General features: G+C 38.8%; 3 protein-coding genes across 4 annotated transcripts; 2 read left to right on the top strand and 1 right to left on the bottom strand.

The window, feature by feature from the left end:
• Positions 1–315: 315 nt before the first annotated feature.
• On the bottom strand, positions 316–5292 carry LOC141764817 (transcription elongation factor 1 homolog). The gene is made up of 4 exons (XM_074630427.1): positions 5156–5292; positions 3183–3319; positions 3010–3080; positions 316–1497 (listed from the first exon to the last, which is right to left on the bottom strand). The coding sequence occupies exons 2-4, from the start codon at positions 3296–3298 to the stop codon at positions 1433–1435; spliced, it is 252 nt and encodes an 83-aa protein (XP_074486528.1). The 5' UTR covers positions 3299–3319; positions 5156–5292; the 3' UTR covers positions 316–1432.
• On the top strand, positions 5234–12376 carry pld6 (phospholipase D family, member 6). 2 transcript variants are annotated; one of them, XM_074630424.1, is made up of 4 exons: positions 5234–5364; positions 7270–7451; positions 7904–8133; positions 10962–12376. In XM_074630424.1, exons 2-4 carry the CDS (start codon positions 7273–7275, stop codon positions 11222–11224), a joined length of 672 nt encoding a protein of 223 aa, XP_074486525.1. In that variant the 5' UTR covers positions 5234–5364; positions 7270–7272; the 3' UTR covers positions 11225–12376. The 2 variants fall into 2 exon arrangements, with proteins under 2 accessions (XP_074486525.1, XP_074486526.1); XM_074630425.1 differs by lacking the exon at positions 5234–5364 and adding an exon at positions 6465–6540.
• Positions 12377–14329: 1953 nt separating this feature from the next.
• On the top strand, positions 14330–23167 carry LOC141764816 (GTP-binding protein Rab-3D-like). The gene is made up of 5 exons (XM_074630426.1): positions 14330–14490; positions 17454–17687; positions 20702–20820; positions 22017–22141; positions 22281–23167. Exons 2-5 carry the CDS (start codon positions 17454–17456, stop codon positions 22466–22468), a joined length of 666 nt encoding a protein of 221 aa, XP_074486527.1. The 5' UTR covers positions 14330–14490; the 3' UTR covers positions 22469–23167.
• Positions 23168–23396: the final 229 nt, after the last annotated feature.

Raw genomic sequence — 23396 nt, 5'->3', positions numbered from 1 at the left:
AGGTTGTCCCTCCATTTATCACCAGCTGGTGGTGCTCAGTGCTGTACAGGATGTTGATGTCATGTAAGATCTAATCATTACTTTCCCCCATTGAAAAAAGACTAGCATTCAATAAATCAAATCAAGGTCAAACAACCACATTTGAAATCACAAAAAGAAAAATCCATAGAGTGTGTGCCAGATTTGTAAATGTTTTGCTCGCTGCTTCGATTGGAACTCTTTGTGTAACAAATCTCCTCATATCGTGCCATCAAAATGCATTACATTTAGTTCATTATACAATAAAATAAAAAAAACAACCAACACGTACTGGTATCAAGTCTTATTGCTCCTTTATTTCCAAGATCACACTTATCAAATTCATTACATTTAAAAAAAAAAAACAGCTTGCTTTTCAACACTGTTGGCTATTGCATAGGAAAATAACGCTCAATATTAACGCCTGATTTCAGTATAAGATTACACTATTCTGTAGATATGCGCTTCATAACAAAGATCATTTGTACTTATTGAATTTTTTTTTTCTTGCACATGTAAGCCAAAAAACATACAATCAACTGAAAAACTAATGATTTAAGAGAACAAACCCCTTGAACTTAGCAGCTAAGCATAAATCGTACACATTCCTAATTCCTCTCTCCAGTGGAATGACCTAATGTTGTGACACAACGGTCTGTATGAGGATGAGGAGAGCCGTGGACGCAACCCGTAACATCATGCCTGAACTGTATTAACATTTAACCAAAGAAGAATTTCCCTCCCACCTACACTTTGCAAAGTCTGGCAGTGCAACCTACCTTCCCAGAGAATGAGCGTATGGAAAACTTAATATATTCAACTTTTAAATTCACCAACTCGCTGTTTCTGTCAGGATCCACATATACACACACGTCTCTCTCTCATTATGCTGATGAAAAAGATTTGACTTTCTATTGATTTCACATTAAAATGCCGAGATGGGAGCCCATTCACTTTCACTACAGGCCTCTTCTAAAAATCATATTTCTGCACCTGACAATATCTAGCGGCTAAAAAGAAAAATAGAAAGCAGGACTCATTTTGTTTGTAATCTTCAACAACTACTATTTAAAGGCTAAAGGATTTTTGAGACCCAAATAAAAAACAAATATTGGAAAAAAGAAAGCCTCGCTCGATGTGAGAAGATAAATCAGGTTACATCGCAAAAAACAAATTGCTTAATAAATCTCAAGAGTCAAAACGAGAGTTGTGTTGTGTTGTTGTGGGCTGAAACCTGACACGGTGTAAGTGAAACTGCGGTGCACACAATTGTAATTCCCAAGTGACCATATGGAAAACCTGTGAACAGTAAAAGTTTCATAAATGTCCTCTGAACAGCTTGATCCTAACGGGCCCAGGTCCACATCCTCGTCCTCTTCCCGTTCCTGAAAGACATCCAGCTCCACCACGAGGGCTACTGATTGGCTGATTCACAGGCATCTATCCAATCACTGTACACGTCTACCGGCTCTGATAGATCTGAGGAGCAATGGATTAAGGATAAAAGGAAGTTTGTTGCTTAAGAGTAAGAGTTAATATCAGTGCAGAATGATCTGAACTTTGGAAATCAATACAGGAGTTATTATCTCATGAAATACTGTAAGTGTGGTACTTCAGTCAGATTATAACAGGTGGTTGTATGTGGGGGGATACCATAACTGGTCTCTCTTTAAAGACTGTCTTTAATACAGATCTGAATGGCCTACTTGATCTTTCTTCAGCCAGTGCACTGTAGGGTTCCTCACAGTTGAACACTGAATGAAGTCCAGAAACAGACATTAACTGTCCGTGAACACCAGACCATAACTGGTCACAGCATCGACCAGCAGTCAGTGGACGACTGGAGAAAGATCAAGGAGGACATTTATATCCGACGGCCTTCACCCCCTACTCAGTCATGTGATATCAACAGAGTACAGAGTACTTCCATTCTGAGTCGGTTATATTTAAATATGCATATTTTCCTCTCCGTTTCGGTCCTATGTCCAGTTTTTCTCATCCAAAAACTGAGCTTTTTCAAAACAGTCTCCAGAGCGGGTACGTATTACAAACACAGATTGGTGGTTCAGTATGTACAGGGAAAAGCCTGCCAGTGAGGGTTGGGGGCGGTGTGGCAGAGACAGTAAAGTTAAGAACTTTCAGTCACCTCTAATCTTCTCTGTGATCTCGTATTTAAAATGTAAATATAGCTGAACACACAGCACTGCTGCTGTTAATAATTTATGGGATTTATGGAGATTTTGTTAGACGACGTTTGTTTCTGCCCTCTGTAACTTTCTCTGCGAGCACGCATTTTAAATGACGACACAACCGATCACACAGTTGTTGTCATTAACCTGTATTTATGTTAATATTTTCTGATGATGTCACCATCATAAAATAACGATTGGCTTTATCTGTCCTACTTCGTACCAGATGTTGGCTATGATGTGCAGCTTTGTTGTTTGCCAACCGAAAAGAGGACGAAGAAGATATTTATCTGTTTTTTCTATTGTTCAGGTGTTTAATTGTGGGCAGAGATCTTTATGATACTGGAAAAGATAGTGTGGACACAAGTCATTTTCACACAGGGCTTTGTGTAGAAGTAGTCTATGCCACCTCTGTGACAACTGAGCAAACCTCATTCACTGATGAAAACTATGGGCTGGAGTAAGGGGGAGGAAAACTGTAAAAGTGTGAGGGAAGGCGGTTTCCGAAGCTATTTAACCATCTGACAAGCACTTCTGATGAATTATATTGGGCCCTTTGTGGGATCCAGTTGAAAGTGCCTGTACTGTGGAAACAACAACAACAAAAAAACTAGTTAAGTGGACATTTTAGATTATTTCTTTTGACTACTATTACCAAGACCAAGAACAAACATTCATACTAAAAGCTATGAGAAATGAGTTCAACGTGTTCAAACTGCAGTACTGTCATTATTATTTTGTTTACAGTATGAGAAAGAGAAATCATAGCTGTTATCTAAAATTCATGTGTGAGAAAGGATACAGGTGATGGGGGTCTGGAACTCCTCCAAGCAGACTGTGCATGATATTATTCCAGTATTTCTTGTTCTCTCCCTGTTGACACAAAAAGAAAAAAAAAAGTTCACCCCAGAAAGCAATGAATCAAACTTGAAGCAGTTAACCTGGGACAGGTGTTTTAGGTGAAATTATAAGTACATTTTGACATCACAAGACTTCTCGTGGTTGCAGAACGGACAGGTGAACTGAGAGTCCAGATCTCCTGTCAGCTTCTTCTTTGGAGGGGGCTTTCTTTTGGACTTGCGACGACCCATTGCACACAAACTGAATCAAGTCTGTATTACAAAAGAGACAAAAAAAAGCAGGCAGCTTCAACAAGGAGAACATGTCCGTTGAGAACATTGACCTCACTAGTAAAGGTCAATTTTCGATAAGATTTAGGGGAACCAAATTATGGAGTAGCTTTTCACATCTATCAATAAACTATTCATCTGTCAAGTGTTTCAAAAGTCGCTTAAAGGGTAATTTAATTGCTGTCTTACAATAGCTTTTCCCCATGTTGTCGATGTATGTTTTTTTTTATTTTTTCCCACTCACAATGTTGTTTGGTTACGATTACCCAGAAGTCTTTATAGATATTTAAATCAATATCCTCCTCACAAACACTAACCATACACTTCCACGCAACACACACACTTGTCTTTTTTTATATATTTACTGTATTGTTATTGTTATTATATATATCTTGTCCTACTTGTTTGTTATCACTATTATGTAGTCATATTATTTCTTTATATATATATCTTGTCCTAATTGTTTGTTATCATTATTATGTAGTCATATTATTTCTTTATATATACATCTTGTCCTAATTGTTTTGTTATCACTATTATGTAGTCATATTATTTCTTTATATATATATCTTGTCCTAATTGTTTGCTATCATTATTATGTAGTCATATTATTTCTTTATATATATATATCTTGTCCTAATTGTTTGTTATCATTATTATGTAGTCATATTATTTCTATATCTTGTCCTAATTGTTTGTTATCACTATTATATAGTCATATTATTTCTTTATATATATCTTGTCCTAATTGTTTGCTATCATTATTATGTAGTCATATTATTTCTTTATATATATATATATATATATCTTGTCCTAATTGTTTTGTTATCACTATTATGTAGTCATATTATTTCTTTATATATATATCTTGTCCTAATTGTTTGCTATCGTTATTATGTAGTCATATTATTTCTTTATATATATATATCTTGTCCTAATTGTTTGTTATCATTATTATGTAGTCATATTATTTCTATATCTTGTCCTAATTGTTTGTTATCACTATTATATAGTCATATTATTTCTTTATATATATCTTGTCCTAATTGTTTGCTATCATTATTATGTAGTCATATTATTTCTTTATATATATATATATATCTTGTCCTAATTGTTTTGCTATCATTATTATGTAGTCATATTATTTCTTTATATATATATATCTTGTCCTAATTGTTTGTTATCACTATTATATAGTCATATTATTTCTTTATATATATCTTGTCCTAATTGTTTGCTATCATTATTATGTAGTCATATTATTTCTTTATATATATATATCTTGTCCTAATTGTTTGCTATCATTATTATGTAGTCATATTATTTCTATATCTTGTCCTAATTGTTTGTTATCACTATTATGTAGTCATATAATGTCTTTATATTAGTCTTGTCTCTAGGTGGGGGCTTCAGATAAGCCCACTGGAGTTTCTTTTGCCTCTTCCTGCACTTTATATAATTCATTTATCTTTTTGTTATGTTGTATAGTCTTAAATTGTGCAAAACAAATAAACAATAAACATGTGCGATGGGTGAATACCTCCAAAGAGAGAATAATGTGAGAACTCTTGACTAGAAAACAACTCCAGCCTGCAACCTGCAGCCTGCAGCTCCATATTGTTAGCAACTAAAGTTAGCAGGCTAACGTTAGCACGTTTGTTGTTGATCTCCCATTACAACATAAATCGCCTCACGATGAAAAGACGACTTAAATGAACTCCAATAAGAACACATCTTTGATTAAACCTCGAGTAACCGCGACTCTCAGACACGTCGTAGTTGTTAAATGTCATTCAGTAAAAGTTTAATCTTGTTTACCTTCTCTTGGACACGTTGTAGTCAAAAGGCTTCCTGGAAGACCCGGCACCGGTAACTGTTTAGCGTGACGTGATTGGAGGAGAGCGTTTTGCTTCACGGTCACTCATTGGCTCTCTGACCTGTCAGTCAAACTTGATTGGCAGTGACGACACAGCGTCTGTGACACAGCCTCCTCCTCCCGCGCGGTGGCGACAGAAGATCACTCTCAGGTGAGGTTGTGTTGTCTAAAAATACTCTCAATTTAAGTTTTTGACATGCCTTAAGTAATTCTGGAAATGTTAAGTTTCTAATTTGTTATACATCTTGACAGTTAGCGTAGTTTAAATGGGGTTTTGTGTCGTTGTTTTGTCTTGTCTACTCAGCGTTTGGTGATGATATGATGGATGTAACTGACAATTCACCAACATCTCGCGAGAACACCGGTTCAACAAATGTTTGGTGCTTTGATGGATATAACTGAAAATTCACCAACATCTCGCGAGAACACTGGTTCAAAAAACGTGGGATTAGCCAAATTTAGCTCAATTAGTTTGGTTAACCAATTAAGATAGGTGTTTTGCTAAGCACTAAGCTAGTTAAACCAATACCAACATTTAAAGTACAGCAATTAAGTATAATTTTTTTACTTTATTTGATTCAGTTGTTTTTACTCTTCTACTAGCAACCAGGTGTTATGTTGAAGTCTGTTCCCCCATTATTTTTAAAAAGGAATTCTAAAGCCTTAATTAAATATTGGGTAATATTTCCTTTTACAGGTCTTTCACTGTAATTAGGTGATAATTAGCAAGTAACCTATTTCAAATTTCTTTGGAATTACTGCCAAATTACCCCACACAGTATTTACCTATAAATTTATTGAAAATGACTTTACTATAAACATCATTTGATAATTATATTCCGCTATTTCCCAATAGCTGGTAAATTATTTAATACATTTCCAGGAAAAAAGGATACAAAGTTAATTGATATGCTTTATTTCTTTTAAATTTCTTTAAAAACTCTGAATCAGTACATCAGCTACCATGTTACATCTGTGTAACCAATAAGTCACACAATAGTGAGATTTGTGATGATCAGAAGTGTCTTCTATTAGTTTTGGTTTTGGAGGTAAATATTTGGTAAATATTGGGGTAATTTGGCAGTAATTTCAAATAGGTAACTTGCTAATTATCACCTAATTACCATGACATTTGCAAACCTGTAAAATGAAGTGTGACCAAATATAGTCATGCATTAAGGTTACATGATATATTCCATAATTCTACCCGCCTGGCACCACTGACTCAGTGTTTAGAATTTTAAAGCTTTTTACCTAGATTTCAGAAGTGGCAGACAAAACAAATGAGTGGCCGGTAGAAATGTTCAGTGATTCGCCACTGTGGCAGGTGAGGAAAAAGGTTAATTTCAGATCCTGCTTGAAACCAAGTATTTATTTACAGAGCAGTATTGCTAGATATGAGAAAAGATACGAGTACTTCTTCCTCCACTGATCGAATACCACGAAAGAAAGTGAACACTTCATTTTGATCTTTTCCGGTCAGGATATGTCTGTGGAGTCAGCCATTATGGAGGAAAGAAAATTAATCATAAGTTGGTAAAATGGTTAAATACACAATTTATAAACTTTGTATAATAACATACGATATATGTGTATTTTGTCAGACACGATAATAACAACATTCATTGAGGTTTCATGCTTAGTTGTAGATGTTCTGTATTTGATATGACAGCTCCAAATAATGATTATTTTTATCATTGACTGATCTGCTGATTATTTTCTTGATTTGGTTTATCGTTTTTGTCTATAACATGTCAGAAAATGTTGATAATTTCCATTGTGTCAATCATGATTTCCCAAAGTGACGCCTTGAAACAGACTGCAACACATTAACAATGATGTAAAATGGAGAAAAAGCAGCAAATCTAAAAGATGGACTAACGGATTAATCGACTTGCTTCAGCACAAAAAAATAATATGCAGAACCGATAATTTACTGTTCATGATACCTGTATGAAAATGTCCATCATCATGTCAGAGAAAACTCACAAAACACATGTTATATTCATGTTAAGATCTGAAAGTTTGCATTATACTACATGTTTGGTTCTTGTAGTGAATGTCAGTGATGTGGACGGTGAAGGTGATGGGCCTGGGTGCGGTGGCCGTCTCTCTCAGCGTGGAGCTGCTCGGCTGGCTCCTCCGTCGCCTCAGGCCTGGAAGACCCCTCAACGAGGTCCTCTTCTTCCCCTCAGAGATGGCCTGTGTGGAGCATATCTTCACTCCCTCGGCACTTCAGTAAGTGAAACATAATCGCTGCAATGAGTAAAAGGAAGCTATATATGATTTTCTCTGTATCACCGTCAAGTGTGTTCCAATAATGGCCACTAATGCAAAAATTCATAGCCTCTAGATGCTTTCAGTAAGTGGATTTAGTCAGTGCAATCACCATTCCTCATCCCAATTGTTTTTCACCTAACGGGGCTGCTCTTTTACCTACTGAATACATTTTTCACATAAAGTAATACCTAGAAAACCAAATTTAAACATTAGTATGCACCACTGGGGCTATTAGCATTTGTGCCAGCTTGAAAACTGTTCACAACAACATTTCTCGGCTAAATAGAGCTATTGTAACCTGACAGTTGGTTTCTTCACTTTCTGGACAACCTGGGTGAGAGGTAGAATATATAAACGGGAAAAAAGCATGCAGATGATAAAATAAGTTGTTTTGGTTTCGGCTTTTCCAGTTCCTGTTACTGCCCGTTGCCTCATGGCGTGGAGACCTCTTTCTCCCGTTTTCTCCGCCGCATCCTGTCCACTTCCACCTCGCTGGACTTGTGCGTCTTTGCCTTCTCCAACATGAACCTGAGCAGGGCCGTGCTAGCGCTGCACAGCAGGGGCGTCACCATCCGAGTCCTCACTGACAAAGACTACGCCGCCATCACTGGCTCCCAGATAGGGGTCCTCCGCAAGGCCGGTAAGGGAAATGGATCCGTTTATTTTTTCTTAAATCCTTGTGAAGCATGTGTCTTCATACTGTGTGACTTAAACAGTCACTCTGACGAAGCATCCTTACAAACACAGGCCCAGGGAGTCATATTTAGCCCTTCTGGAGATTTTTTTTTGTTACAAAAGTCACACTAACCTCTGTGAGGTCATTATTATGGACACATTTCTCCTAAAATACGGGAAGGATGGCTGGTCCTACTCTATAAAAGGTGCTCCCTCTGTGTTCTCGGACTATCAGTGTCATTGTCAGTAAGTCCCATGGGGGTTCCTTAGTGGTGAATGGAGAGATGATGGGAACTGTCTGGGTGAATGGAGGTTTCCACTACAAGCCTTCCTATGAGTCAGAGAGAGTAATCACGCTCTGAAAGCTCTGAAAGATTTTTGTGCCACGTGTCAGACTGTCTCACTTTCTCTGCATTTAATAAATTACCGCCACTGTATATTGTTAAGCACGAATTAAGTAAGTAAGAAATTGGCAAGCAGGCAGCAGATTTCATTAGGCAAAGTGTTTCAAAGTGTGTGTGCATGTTGACAGCAAACCTCCTGAGAACCACTTTGGCACAGGGGACGATCTTTTCATACTGTACGTATTTTGTCTGCAGAAACCTTCCCAAACTCCAATAGCTGAAGGTGACTGGCAACTAAGCACATTGCTTTGGATTAGTTTGCTGTCACTGGTTTGGGTAGTCCAAACATTTCCCTCAGAGGGGGAAATAATCACGGATGCACACAAGACTCTGAAAGGGCAGGGAAAATTATCCTAAAGGGACATCTCCTGGACTGTCTGCGTCCTGGTGTCAAAACTGGAAAGACATCAAACTTTAATTGCTAGTTGCATTTACTCTTTCCCGTCGTTTCTGGCTCTCTTCACTTCGAGCTGAAAACATTTTAAAAAGGCATTTACACACAGAGCGATTAGGGGGTCAAGGGGACATGTTCCTTGCAAAGAGAAATGGACTCTTAAAAACACATTTCTAGTAATTGTTTTTCATTTTTCTTCAAAGGGGCATGCACTTACCCTCTCAAGAGAGAATTTGCATGTCTAATCCCTCTCTGAGTTTAGTCTGCAGTCCAGTAAAAGTTACTAGTCTACAGTGTGTACTGAAATCAAATACCCGACCAAAGTAATGCTTCTGTCTAAGATAGTTTTCATTGTACACGACTGAAGAGAAACAAGTTCAGTACAACAGATTAAAAAAAACTATTTTGTATTCTGACCATATTCCATATCAGAACCAATATTATTTTTCATTTACTGTATAACGGCATACTTGATTTATGTAAAATAGCTACTGCAGTTATTTAGTAAGCTAATTTGTTTGAGGCTATTTAATAAGCCAACGTCTTGTAATTCCCTTCTTGCTACCACTAGAATTTTTAGTAAATATTTGTCTCTGATACCCAGTTCTTCAGATAAGTTTCCTAAGTAGAGAGAGACAAGTGAAGTCAATATCAAATTCTAATATACTCCTTGTGGCGGTTTGTACATGTGTCTGCAAAATGGGACAAGACCAAAAGATGTGAGTGTGATCTCCCATTAAAGGTAGGATCGGTAGTGTTGTTCAAATACATTTTTGTTATATTTGTTGAAATTCTTTTTACATCCTGACAACAACTAATAAATCAAATGCTCTGACAACATTTTTTTTTTTTTAAATCCGGTGTTTGTGGCTGTCGCAGGACTTTAATAAGCCCGTCCAGTCAGTCAGTGTTGCCGACTTGGCGACTTTCTCGCTAGATTCAGTGACTTTTGGAGCTTGTGCTGCCAGCTACTTTCATTGGAAAAGAGTTGGCAACACTGGGCTAGGTTTTTCGGTTGGATCATTTTTAAAATCTAGTGTACTTTTGCTAGTTTCTCAACATTAACCACACTACCTTTAAGTGCCCACATTGCCTCCAGCATTGATTCTGAAGTCCAGTTGGTTTTGATTTTCATTTTTGAGTTTATGAAAACCCTCACTCCATTCTTCCACAGTCTCTCCAACTTTGTGAATTTGTAGCAGTCATCTGGGTGTGGATGATGAGAGACCATTCCTCCTGACAGACTTCAATGTCCAGTTCTCTTTCCCACTTTTGCTTCATGTAGTCTGTTGAGTTGTTCTTCATCAGTAATATACCTAGATACCTAGGACCTCAATGATCCGTCTGATGGGTACTGAGTTGTAAGCTTAAATTCATCCTTGCCCGGTCCCTTCACCTCTTTTACATAATAGTGCCGCATTTATAAGTATCTATAAAAATCTTGGCTCTCTAAGCCACATTTTACGGACTAGAAGACTGGAACTCAATTAATTCCCCATCCTTGTCTAAGGATTGAATATGATGTGATACTATGCCTTATCTATTTTTTAAATCTGAAATCTTAGTATGCTTTTGTTAGATTTGATAACTCCTTCTTGGGTTTCTCTATCCAAATGATTTATTCTGCTCTGTCTGGATAAGAGAAATAAATAAGTGTCTTGTGATTATATGGAGAGGGTGAAAACATTTCCAGTGAATGTTAAAGGACCAGTGTGTTACCTTTAGGGGGATCTATTGGTAGAAATGTAATATAATATTAATGTATGTTAAAGTGTATTTTCTTTAGTGTATAATCACCTGAAAATAAGAATATGAATGAATAATAATATAATGAGCCATTTGTATCTACATAGGTACACCCTGTGTACTATTTAACATCTCCACATTCTCACTGAAATTGTTTGTGCACCAACCTAGAACTACACACTAGAGAAGATCTGTAATCCATTGAAGACTATTCTCAACCCTTCTTCCCATCTCCCCACGGCTCCCCAGGGATCTGTGTGCGGTGCGACGTGGGCTCTGTTTACATGCATCACAAGTTTGCAGTGGTGGACAACCGGCTGCTCATCACCGGCTCCCTCAACTGGACGCTGACAGCAGTGCAGAGCAACATGGAGAACATCCTGGTCACCGATGAGCCAGACCTGGTGCGACCCTTCATCGAGGAGTTCAATAGGTTGTGGGTGCGCAACGATCCGGAGCGATACCTCCACTCAAGTGACAAAAAACCTGCTCACAATCCCACCAGAACCTAATGTTGAGTCAGAGCTCATCAACCTTTGAGGTAGAAGGCATGTTAAATCTGTTCACTCAGCTTGGACACACAATTTTATCTTTTCTTGTTTCCTGCCACGAGCTTTGACTCTGTTGCTTCTGGCTTTGGAGGACTTAAAGTGACACTGTTACTGTTCAAGATGATGGATGTTTCATGGCAGTTTTATTTCAATTATGTTTCAGAAAAGTTGTCTGATTTACCAGGCTGAGTCTTTAGTTAACAGTCCTTGTTTGATTTAATTTGTTCTTAAATTTACTGTTTGGCACAGGCCCTAAGATGAGGATAATATCCACAACATAGATTTGGTCCAGTTCTAAAGAGAAGGCCTCTGTTTGTGTTGGGTAAGAACGTTTCTTAATTTTTGTATTCAAGTTTATGTTTTTTTATATTGTGTCACAGGTTGAAATTACAGTACGCAATTACAGTTTCTTTTTTTGAAAAATCTCCACCGAATTAATCTCCTTTCTTCATGGTTGTTATGTGATAAATAATCTATTACATGATTCATTTTCCCCCTCAGAACTAGAGGGATTATCAAGGCTAGTTAGGAATTTGAGTCTAGTACATTTATTTAAAAAACAATCCACATTTCACCATGTGTATAATTCTATTCTAAATTGCACTGGCTTTAAAAATCCAGTGTATTGTTTAGGGTGTGCTACTGCGGTCTCAGGGACGATGTTTGCCAAGCACCAATAAACTCTCTCTCTCTCTCACACTGCAGTTTTTGTCAGGTCTGTTGCATCACTGCCCCGCAGCTGTAGTTTTTCTCTTGCTCCAACACGATTTACTCTGTCTCAAATTCACAGTCAGGCCTTACAGCACAAAAACAGGCTGGTATTCTCAATGCTTTAACAATACCATCCTTTGAGGTTTGCAAACCAAAGTAGAGCTGATCTGGTTTGGGCATGATTAATGTGCCTGGGTGCATGACTCCCCTGCATTGCTCACAGTCAGGATGATGCTTGTTGATAAAGGCAAGGACTACTTGGGTTTGTCGAGACTTGTAGTATTTCAGCGAATTACATCTTGGAAGTTCCACGTATTAAATGGGAATGTTAGACTTTACGAATCAGCTGCTGTATTTTATCCACCGTGTAAAAGTGATCAATTAAACTGAGAGGTCATGAGATTGGATGCGTTACTAGTGCTTGAGCCATTCAACACAGTTTACAGCAGGGCAGCCTGAAGTTTACTACTGAAACTGCATCAATTATGACAGAATAATACCGGACAAGTGGGAGTTTAACTTTCAAATTAAAAGCTTGGCAGGACAAATGCTCCCAACATCTGATGTTTCCAGACACTTAAATACAAAGCATTGCTGCGTGTCTTCATTTTATGTAAGTATAAATTTAATATCTATTTTTTTTGGAAGGATGGTTGGTCAAAACAAGCCATTTGAAGAGTTCACTTTGGAGTCTCACATTTTCCACTAGTTTCTAACAACAGTAGTCTGAACAATTACTCACTTCCACCAAAAAAATTACAACATTAATGGGTAAGGAAAACAATTATTAGTCACAGCTATACAAATTAACATTAATCAATCAATAATTAACGGAGTATAGATACTATAGCATACAGTAGCTATATGGTACTACACTATAGCAGTGATTCCCAAAGACTGGGTCGGGACCCACAGGTGGGTCGCAGGCGATTTGATTAGGGTCATCAAATACATTTTCAGAATTTCTTCAATAGTCTTTTATTTAACATTTATATCTGGGGTACACCTTTTTACCACACGAGGGGGCCTGAATGTTCGTATTGTTCAGATAATTGTGGTCTACTCATAACATTTAATCTAATATGAAAGGCTGGCGTAACATAATTTTGTAAGTCAAGAAAATCGCAATTTGTTGTAAAACTGTTGGAAGTATCAGACTGTGAAAATACGGAATTAGAAAGACTACACACCCAAAAGTTGCGTAGGGATGTCTCTCGCTGAAGCTACGATTATTGTCTGTTTTTGTACTGTGATGTATTCACACACAGCAACAGACCTCGCTTGTTCTTTCACTTCCCGGCTGATAAAAAGACCAGGAGTTGCTGGATAAAACACATCAAACATTTCATCTGTGCGTGGAACATAGCTAAGTTATCTAGCTAGCTAGTGTTAGTGACGTATTTTGTGCGAGACGAGAGATGTAGTTCACTGAGCAGTTTCACACAAAACTAAACGATACTACGACAAACTGAGTCTTTCTTACCTTGAAAAATTCTGTTTTAAATTGACAAACATCATATGTGTGATTCATGTCGTAATTCAAACGGGATCAAAAAAATATTTATCTCTCCGTTCATATTTTTTCCGAAATAAGGTCCCATGGGGGTCTTCCCGAAGGGGCTTGACTTAGGCTCTCTATATAAGGTGATGCGGGAATTATGGTAAAAATGGTGAGGAAGCTCGCGATTTATAGATAAGGTCTGTTGTGAATTGGGTCATGATGGTTTGTCATTTTTTAAAAGTGGGTCCCCAGAAAAAAAAAGTTTGGGTAACGCAGCACTATAGTATAGTAATTGGCAGTAGCTCAATTGGTAGGGACTTGGCTTGGGAATTGGAGGTTTACTGGTTCATGAACCGAGTACTGAGTGTAGACTGATTGCTGGAGAAGTGCCAGCTTGCCCTTGAGCAAGGCACCAAACCCCCAACTGCTCGGGGCACCTTCCATGGGCAGCCCCCTCTGACATCTTTCCATTAATGCATGTGTATGTAGGTCCTGTTTGTACATGTGTATATGTATTTCGGGCCTGTGTGTAATGTGTAAAAAATAACAACAGAGTGAAAAAATGAATTTCCCCTCAGTGGATCAATAAAGTATGCCTTCTTCTTTCTTCTTCAATGCAGAATCACAGAGGATGAACACACCACTCAACATTGCAATATGCATGCACAATGACAACTCAACTTTGCTCCAAAGTTGCTTAAACAAATATAACTCCAAATGCCATATGTTTGCACTTATATTCAAGGTAAACATGGTTTAATTGTTGACATGTTTGAAAGAAAAACTAGTGGGTTTTATTTTGAAAGTCTTTACCGGAAGTTCTGTTTATCTATTAGTGCTGACTTGACTGTGGATCATACAGTGGGTGTCCCAATGATAGGCACATGCACAGCCTGGAGATCTGGGAGCGGAGCGTCTGAAGTAGAGCTGGAGCGCCCGACAGCAGCGCACATCCATCGGCTTACAGGTAGAGGTGGAGGACCGAAGGAGGGACGGAGGAGAAACAACATCCACGGTGAGTTAACATGCACACAGTTGTCAACAACGGCAGAGGGTTTCTTGTTTTAATGTTATCAGATTGTAGTTTAGAGCTACCGTATGGTGAAGCAGTGTAGGCAAATGAGGCTAACTGTCAGTAGCCTGCACTACAGTGTCAGCCTACATCTCACTAAACGTTTATCTTTGTGTTTGTAGGCTGCATCAGGCTGGTTTGTGTAGAATAATGAGATTAATTCAAAGTGTCAACAAGTGTCATGTGTCCTGCAAACAGTCTTGCGAGGTGCACGCCCCATTTCCATTAACTACTTCAGACCAGATGTCAACATCTGCTTTTAAGTCATATTTTTGCATTATGACGCTGTTGCTTTCATGCAAGATGGCCTATTTTCTTCTGCTAAAGTTAAAGCACCAGTTTGCACGTATTTTCATTACTGATGTGTCTGCGCATGCGTGGATATTTGGCGTTTTGCTGAGTGTGTACAGCAGCCAGCACGCCGGCGGCCAGTCCCTCTTTATGGTCTTGGAAGTGGTAATGCTGAGCTGGTCTCCAGAGAGATCTCAGCAATCAGGGAGGAGTACAGGACTCAGCTCAGCCTCCCTGAAAGAGGAGGGGGTGGGGGGGTTGATGGAGGATGTGAGGATGAATGGATGGATGGGTCAGCCAGCCTCCTTATGATGCAGAAAGATGGAGGAAGGAGAGAGAGTGGGAGGGGAGGAGATATGGATGGATGATGACAGGAGGGATGCAAAGATGGATGAACATGAGAGGGAGTAAAGGAGGATAAATGGGTGTGTGAGTGTGTGTTTAAATGGGAGTGTCAGTGGGTCGATGGATGGTCAGATGGATGATGGATGACATGTGCAGGGAGGGGAGGGGGGATCTACTACCCCCCCCCCCCCTTCGCCCACCGCTCAGCATCCCATAAGTTTTGCAACGTGAGTCCATGATGTGACAAATGGACGTAGAGCAAGCGGTGGGTGACTGATAGAGGGAGAAACAGTGGAAGGAGCTCGCCCTGGTTGTGATTCATAGCACACTGAGAGGGATAAGAGGGGGGGAGATGGACCATTTTTAAAACAACACTTCCATTTACCAACATCAACATCTGCTCAGCTATCAGTGTGGATGAATTTCAGACATGTGAGTGTGAATTCTCAAATAGCTGAGATTCCTCACTCTGACATTTAAACACACAAGCCCTGTCTCACCACATTGCTTTCCCAGACCTCCCCCAATCTGTGAATAAGCCAGTATCAGCCAGGGAGGCTGCATGGCGATGGAGCCGAATCATATACTCATTACTCATGTCAAACGCTAACTCCAGCATATATATTTTTAGTTCTTTAGCTGCTTGTTCTCGCCAGCATTGGCGATTCATCAGCTGAGCACATAGTTGACATACTTGTTGCATGTTGCAAATAGCTCTATAATACACTGTAAACATTAGACCGTGACCACCACCAAAGAGAATCTCTTATGATACTTAGATGATAGATTTGCTAATTGTTTGACATGGATGTGATTTACCAGAAGCGTTTTAGTTGTAGGCAATGTATTTAATTCTGAATAATAGGGCTGGACGATTTTGAAAAAATATCTAATTGAGATTATTTTGACTGATATTGCAATTGCGTTATGATTTGCCATATTATAAGGAATGGTCATTTTTACGTCATAATTCTCATTTTCATTGAAAAACATATTAAATGATTATGGTGTGATTTACTTACCAAACAAATATGTTTTCTTAAGTCTGTAGAATATGATGTGTAGCCAGGATATATCTGCAGCACCACAATCTTTAATTTAAAAATGCTGTTTTGACACACATTTCACCTTTAACAAATATTGCGATTTTTATTTGAAAATATAGTATAATATAATATATAATAATCACTTTAGTTAACATAACTGTATTCATTGCATTAGCCTCCCCTTGACAATAATCTCTCCTGGTTAAAAACTAATAAATGATATTTATTGTAAACATAACATTACAGTGTGCAGATCTTATGTCCGACTTGTGCATCAAAATTTCACATCATAGTCCTTAGAGTCTTTTGGTGGGCCTTTTAACTCTATTGATTGGATTCCTATTTTTCTATTAGGGCTGCAACAAAAGATTATTTTCATTATCAATTAATACTAAGGATCATCATAAAGAAATAATAGATTATTTTCTTGATTGATTACTTTGTATATATTTGAAATATCAAAATTTAGTGAAAAATTCCCATCACAATCTCCAAAAGCTCGAGTTCATGCCATTAAAATCGCAATACTTTGTTTGACTAAAGTGCAAAATTACAGTCTCATAAGAGAAAAGAAAAGAAGCGAATCCTCACAAGTTAGAAACTGAAACTCAGGAATGTTTGGCATTTCTTTGCTTCAAAATATTATTAATTTATATGATTAGAAAAGAGGGCGGCACGGTGGTGCAGTGGTGAGCAATGCCGCCTCAAACCCGCCTTTGGGCCCTTCTGTGTGGAGTTTACATGTTCTCCTTGTGTCAGCATGGGTTTTCTCCAGCTTCCTCCCACAGTCCAAAGACATGCAGGTTGGGTTAATTGTTGACTCTAGGTGTGAATGTGAGCGTGAATGGTTATCTGTCTCTATGTGTCAGCCCTGTGATAGTCTGGCGACTTATCCAGGGTGTTCCCCGCCTTCGCCCAATGTCAGCTGGGATCGGCTCCAGCCCCCCACGACCATGAATAGGGTAAACAGTTACAGATGATGGATGAATGGATGGATACTAAAAAACATAAACAAGAGAAAAAAATATCGAAATAGTTGCAGAATATTTAGCTGTTTTTGACTAACCAATTAATCGGGGTGCTGCAGCACAGCCGGTATTTAGTCACAGGATGCATTAGAAACACTTCAAAATGATGGTGGATACTTTTTATGAATGATTTTCCCAGTCTATTCATAAAGTTGGGAGTCTCATTCTTCTCCTCTTGTCCTACTTCATTTGACAGATGGCACTAGCCAGAGATCCAGGGGCGGGCCAGGAGCAGAGAGACGCAGCCGACCAAAACTTTGACTACATGTTTAAGCTGCTGATCATCGGCAACAGCAGCGTGGGAAAGACCTCCTTCCTGTTCCGCTTTGCGGACGACTCCTTCACTTCAGCCTTCGTCAGCACGGTGGGCATCGACTTCAAAGTCAAGACCATCTACAGGAACGACAAGAGGGTCAAACTTCAGATATGGGTACGTTGGAAAGACGCACAGTGATCTTTGAAATATGCTGAAAAAGGGAAGATTAATGTCTTCATGTTGGTGGGAGATGTGATTCAGTGTCGTAAAACATTACATTTATTCAGCTGACACTTTTATCTAAAGCGACTTAGCGAAAGCAAACATGCTGATCTACTATCATAGTGTGCCATTTTGCATACTTTATACAGATGTTTTCTTTCAATGGACCAACTAACATTGAGAAAAAGAAAACAAGAGAAGAGAACTAGAGTCTTGCAGTAGAAGGACAGAAAGAGAGACAGAAACAAAAGTGGTTAGTAAAGTGATGTACAGTAGAACATCCCAATAGTCAGAAGTTAGAGTAGTGTTAGATGTAAAGGTTTTGAAGAAGGTATTATAAATACAAAGCACCCCCCAAACTTTTAATGTTTGTTTCTACTCTTGAATAAAGCTCCAACGTGAAACTACAAAGCTATATGGGACTCTTTTAGTTTATTGTTGTTTAAAGCAACACTTCAGTAAAAATCAGTAGATGTAGAATAATAGTTTTTTTCCTTTTTGTCATTTTAAGTGGTTTGCACTCTGTAGCTTGGCAAATTTTCCTGGCAAGAAAGAGAATCACGAAGCAAAGCTAATTAAAAATCCTTAGCTTTCCTTCACCTTGCTGCTTTCAAACTGTTTACCATCACATACAGTCGTCTCTGCAGCAGGAAGAAAGAGTGGAAGTCTGGCAGATAAGGCCAGAACAAACTGATAGATGTTTGCTCAGTGCAGAAGTAAAAGCTGGCAGACTGCGGTACAGTTCGACCGGATTTAACTCTAAACGTTTTATGTGCCAGATTAATTAGAGAGCAGAGTGTAGAAACCCTAATGTCTGTAGTTTTTTATTTTTAACCACTTTGATTGTGATATTTTATACGTGGTGGTTGCTTTGTTTCCCTGACATCACAAATGGCAGATTGCCAGGAAAAATTAGACTTAGTCACCTCGTGTTGCCCCCGGTTTATTTACTCTGAAGGATAATTTGAACCTTTAGCAGTTAGCCCGGGGCTAGCTCTATTCAACCACAGCCACACATCTGCAAACAGAGACGTTTAGGAGTGATGTGGATCACTAAAAGTGGATGACAACTTAAACACTAATATGTTTGCATCATAGTTGTTAGTATTTGCAAATCTTGACTGTATATTTGACTTTACTCATGTCTCTGCAGACATTGCCTAGATTTATAATGTTTGCAGATGCACCAGAAAATCTCCATTTAAACCCAGATTAATTTAATTGTTTTAGGTGGGTTAGCACAGAATTAGCCACCTCTCCCATTCATTACAAGGGATTATTAAAAATATATATGTCTTTACAAAAAATCGATTTTACAAAAAATATTATTGAACAATTATTGAAAATGTACAAAACTTCTTCATGTAAACGTGTCCTGCATCGAATAAATGGCCAAAATGTATCCACTATATCAGAAATGCCATATATGGATGACACAATACTTTCCTGTAATGAAGCATTAAATCGTTATTTTCTCAATGATGCCCAGGTATTGTGGAGATGAGGCAGTAGAGATGAGACAGTAGGGTATCAAACTCCGAACACCCAACACACTGATAGTCATATTATCATTCAGCTCAATGAGGATACAGAAAAGAACCAAAATTCTCTGTTTTGGTAACCCTTGACATAAACAAGACTGAGAAGAACAAAAAATGCGAGTTAGTTTAATGGGACTAAGAGTCTAGTTCACCCACAGCAGACATGTCAGTTTAGAAAGAGCTCATCATTAAGGTCTAAAAAGCTCCTAATAAATGACTCAGGAAGCCTTTTCACTCCCCACAGCAGATAAAAAACATCATACTGTACGGAGCAAACAGGCTTGACACTCACTATATCAGCCAAATTGAGTATAAAACGCTGCAGTCTCTTTTAATGTCAGAGCTGTAATTTACTCGAGGTAATTAACGGCATTTACCTGGGTTTGAGAGGCTCCAAAATACAGCTCCAACCCGAAGGCAGAGTGAATAGTGCTTTTGAAAGCGTTGTTGCAAAACACAGACTGTTTATCCTCACCCCCGCTCCCTAGTTTGCCCTCTTACACGCTGCTGCCTGTCATGGATGTGGCGTAAACTAATTTCTCACACTCCAGAGTTAATGACAGTTGATGTTTAACATCGTCCCCAGACGGCAGGGTTCATGAAAGATGCATGGCTTTGAGCTGCTGGAGCTGAATGTGCTTACTGCGCAGACTGACACCCAGGACAGATCTATTACTGGATGTTAGTGGAAAGGCGAGGGCTCACCCACAGTACTCCTGTTAGATGAAAGTAATACTTCTTTTTTAGCTTAATGTATTCAGCGTAGCGGGCCCTCTCTGCACTGCTTAACAATGATACAGTTGCGTATACGAGGAAGGTGCCAAGTAAAATGTTAATGGCTGCTGAGCAACTTGAATGGGTTTTACGGGGCCATTAAAACGAGCTCAACTCATTTTGTGAAACTCTGCACCAAAGTTGGGCATAAAGGGGTTTGAGTCGGTGATAACATCTGATGCTGCGACTCCGACAGTACGGTTACTTTGACATATAATGTAGGTCGCTGACAAACCCTAAATCTCCATCTTTAGAGTGCATGACGTTAATATTGTACATGACAGCTGCTGGCTTTACATTTGTTAAAGTCAGTTTTAACATATCCACATCAGAGTTATTGTCTAATGCTTTAACAGTTTTTCCCACAATCTGAGAGCATAGATAGAAATAGATCATAAAGAAGAAAAATCAACATCTTCAGAACTTATTTCTGTCCCTTAAGGCATAGCCAAGAAGCAGCGAGCGTATCCTGGTGTATTTATGGGGTGTGGCGACATCAACACATGACCAGAGGGATTAACTTCTGTTCAAAGACAGTTAATGATTCACCAAGTTAACCCTGTCCTTTCCCTCTTCCTTTTGAGGTTGAAATGTGGTTTAAACTATTAAAAAAAAGTACCAGGATTTCTCAGGTGTGTCATGTGTTTACAGGATACAGCAGGACAGGAGCGCTACCGGACCATCACCACAGCCTACTACAGAGGAGCCATGGGATTCCTGCTAATGTATGACATCACAAGCCAGGAGACGTTCTGTGCTGTACAGGACTGGTGGGTAGACTTTCAGATGTAACGTCCTACCATTAAATCGCCGTGTATATCAGTATGTGTTATCTAACAGGTGAGGGCATTTGTAAAGCTATCTATTGATGAGTTGTCCCATGATATTTGATTGTTTGGAGTTTTTATAAAGAAACACATCTGACAATTTACCTCCAGTCCTTGGAAAATATTAACTTTAGTTAAAATATAAAAGGCTTTGCATAACCACATGAAAACCCTGGAAAATAACAATTAATAATACTTGAAATGAATAACAACAATGAATCCTACAATTCTACACAGCTCTAAATCCCTACATGTGCTGAAGGTGCTTCATCTTTAAAGAGGACCTATTATGCTTTTGTGCTTTCCCCCTTTCCTTTAGTGTGTTATATAGTTTTTTTGTGCATGTAAAAGGTCTTTAAAGTTACAAAGCTCAAACTCTACGCCAAAGGGAGTTACTGTCCCCCAGTGAAAAACTGCTCCTGAAACGCCTTGCTTCAAGTCCTGCTTTTTCTTCTCTAATGTGGTGACGTCACCAAGTAACACATTTTGCCTAGTAGCTAGTTTCGCCCTCAAACAAAGCTACTTAGAGCGGAAGAGTCCGAAGAGTTTGGTTCGGTTGACCAATCACAACAGTGAGCCAGTTGATCAATCAGAGCAGACAGGGCTTTTCGGGAGGAGGCGGGGCAGGAGCTCAAACAGAGAGTGAAAAGAGGTGCTGCAGTACAGCCAGAATGAGAAAAATAAAGTGTTTTAAGTAAAAGTAGAAATACCACTCTGAAAAATACTTACAAATTAAAATCCTGAAAACAAAATTAATCAAGTACAAAAATGTTACTGACAACATAAACTTCAGTATCAAATGAATAAGTACTTTTTGGGCAGAATAGCCCCTTTCAGAGTGTTATTATTATTATATCATATATTATTTTGTACATCATTTTATTGGAATATTATTACTGATGCAATAACATGTAAGCTTCATTTTAATGTCACAGCTGGTTGAGGTGGATTTAATTTTAACTACTTGTAAGTTTATATTTATTGTAGAAGTATAAAGTAGCATAAATTTGAAATACTCAAGTAAAGTACAAGTACCTCAAAACTGTACTTGTACTTGAGTTAATGTGCTTTGTTACTTTCCATCACTGGCTGCAGGAAATACAGTCATTTTTGTGAAAATGTTGTGTTTGTGTTTCCAGGGCAACCCAGATCAAGACGTACTCGTGGGGCAACGCTCAAGTAGTGCTGGTCGGCAATAAGCTGGACTTGGAAGAGGACAGGCAGGTCCCAACTGAAGACGCCCAGAGACTGTCTTCAGAGCTCGGTAAGCTCACCGACTCTCTCACACACACACACACACACACACACGCACACTTTTATCACATGCTCAGCAGGAACACACAAGGCTAACATTAATCGATAATCACTCACAGTCCTTCTTTGTGTCTCGCCGCTCTCTGCAGGCTTCCAGTTCTTTGAGGCCAGTGCCAAAGACAACATCAACGTGAAACAGGTTTTTGACAAGCTGGTGGACGTCATCTGCGAGAAGATGAACGAGAGCGTCAACGGTGATGGCAGTCCGTCCGCCACTCAGAAGGAGGCCGGCCTGCAGGAGACGCCCAGCAGCAGCCCGGGTGGTTGCGGATGCTGATGGCTGCCAATGGAAATTCATACAAAGCGGGTTTCATTATCACACATACACACACATGCACACAGATTACCTGAATTGTCAAAAATGTACCATTGTAAATGTACTTATAGATGTTACTGCAACACTATCATGGATGCTTGGCTCCCTTTTTCCTCATTTTCACAACTTGGTGACGACTCCAGCTTCGTTGTAATTCGAATGTGACTGTTACACTGAGATGCCAAAGAGCTGCACTGAGCAGCTGTGCCTTTTTGCCCGACACTTGTGCTTTATTATGTCTTGTTTAGCGGGTGAACAGCACCTGTTGCAGGGGAGGATGTGAATGTAAGGCATGAGCCAAATCAGCATGGTGTGGGGATCACTGTAATTTACTTGTGCCATGCTGCCCCCTTGTGGGTGCTGCATGAACATGCATCACTGTGACTGGTAACCGCACACTGTGTGTCCTGTGAATTTGTAATCCTGCTGAGGAAGACGGCTCGCGAACCGTTCAGTACAAAGTCAAACATACCTGAAAGGTGCTGTGTCATTCCAGGTCTATGTGCGCATCCCAGACTTGTTATGATCGAGGGATGGTCTCATTTGCTTTTAATTTATATTTTTCTTTTTTGTACCTTTAATGGTTAATGCTAGTTCACTATTTCCTTTGCCAGGTTTATTGTGTTTCTTTAAAGGTTGGGATTAAAAGATGTGGATCTATATAGTTTGTCTGTTGGTTTTCATTTGCACAAAATAATTAAATGTTGCTAAATAATAGGACAAGTTTGATAGTTCTCTAAAAGTTCCTACACAGTGTTGTCATTAGAAATTAGACAATTTAAAATGGAATCAATCATTTTATCATTCAATCACATTTTATCCCCAAAAGTGTTTTTCCATTTACTAGAAATTGAAATTGGTCCTGAGTTTTGATCTTTGTGTTGAATTT

Source organism: Sebastes fasciatus, chromosome 3 (genome assembly GCF_043250625.1).
Source record: "Sebastes fasciatus isolate fSebFas1 chromosome 3, fSebFas1.pri, whole genome shotgun sequence".
NCBI classification, from domain to species: domain Eukaryota; kingdom Metazoa; phylum Chordata; class Actinopteri; order Perciformes; family Sebastidae; genus Sebastes; species Sebastes fasciatus.
The sequence above is the reverse complement of the archived record's forward strand: the minus strand, read 5'-3'. Positions and strand labels throughout refer to the sequence as shown.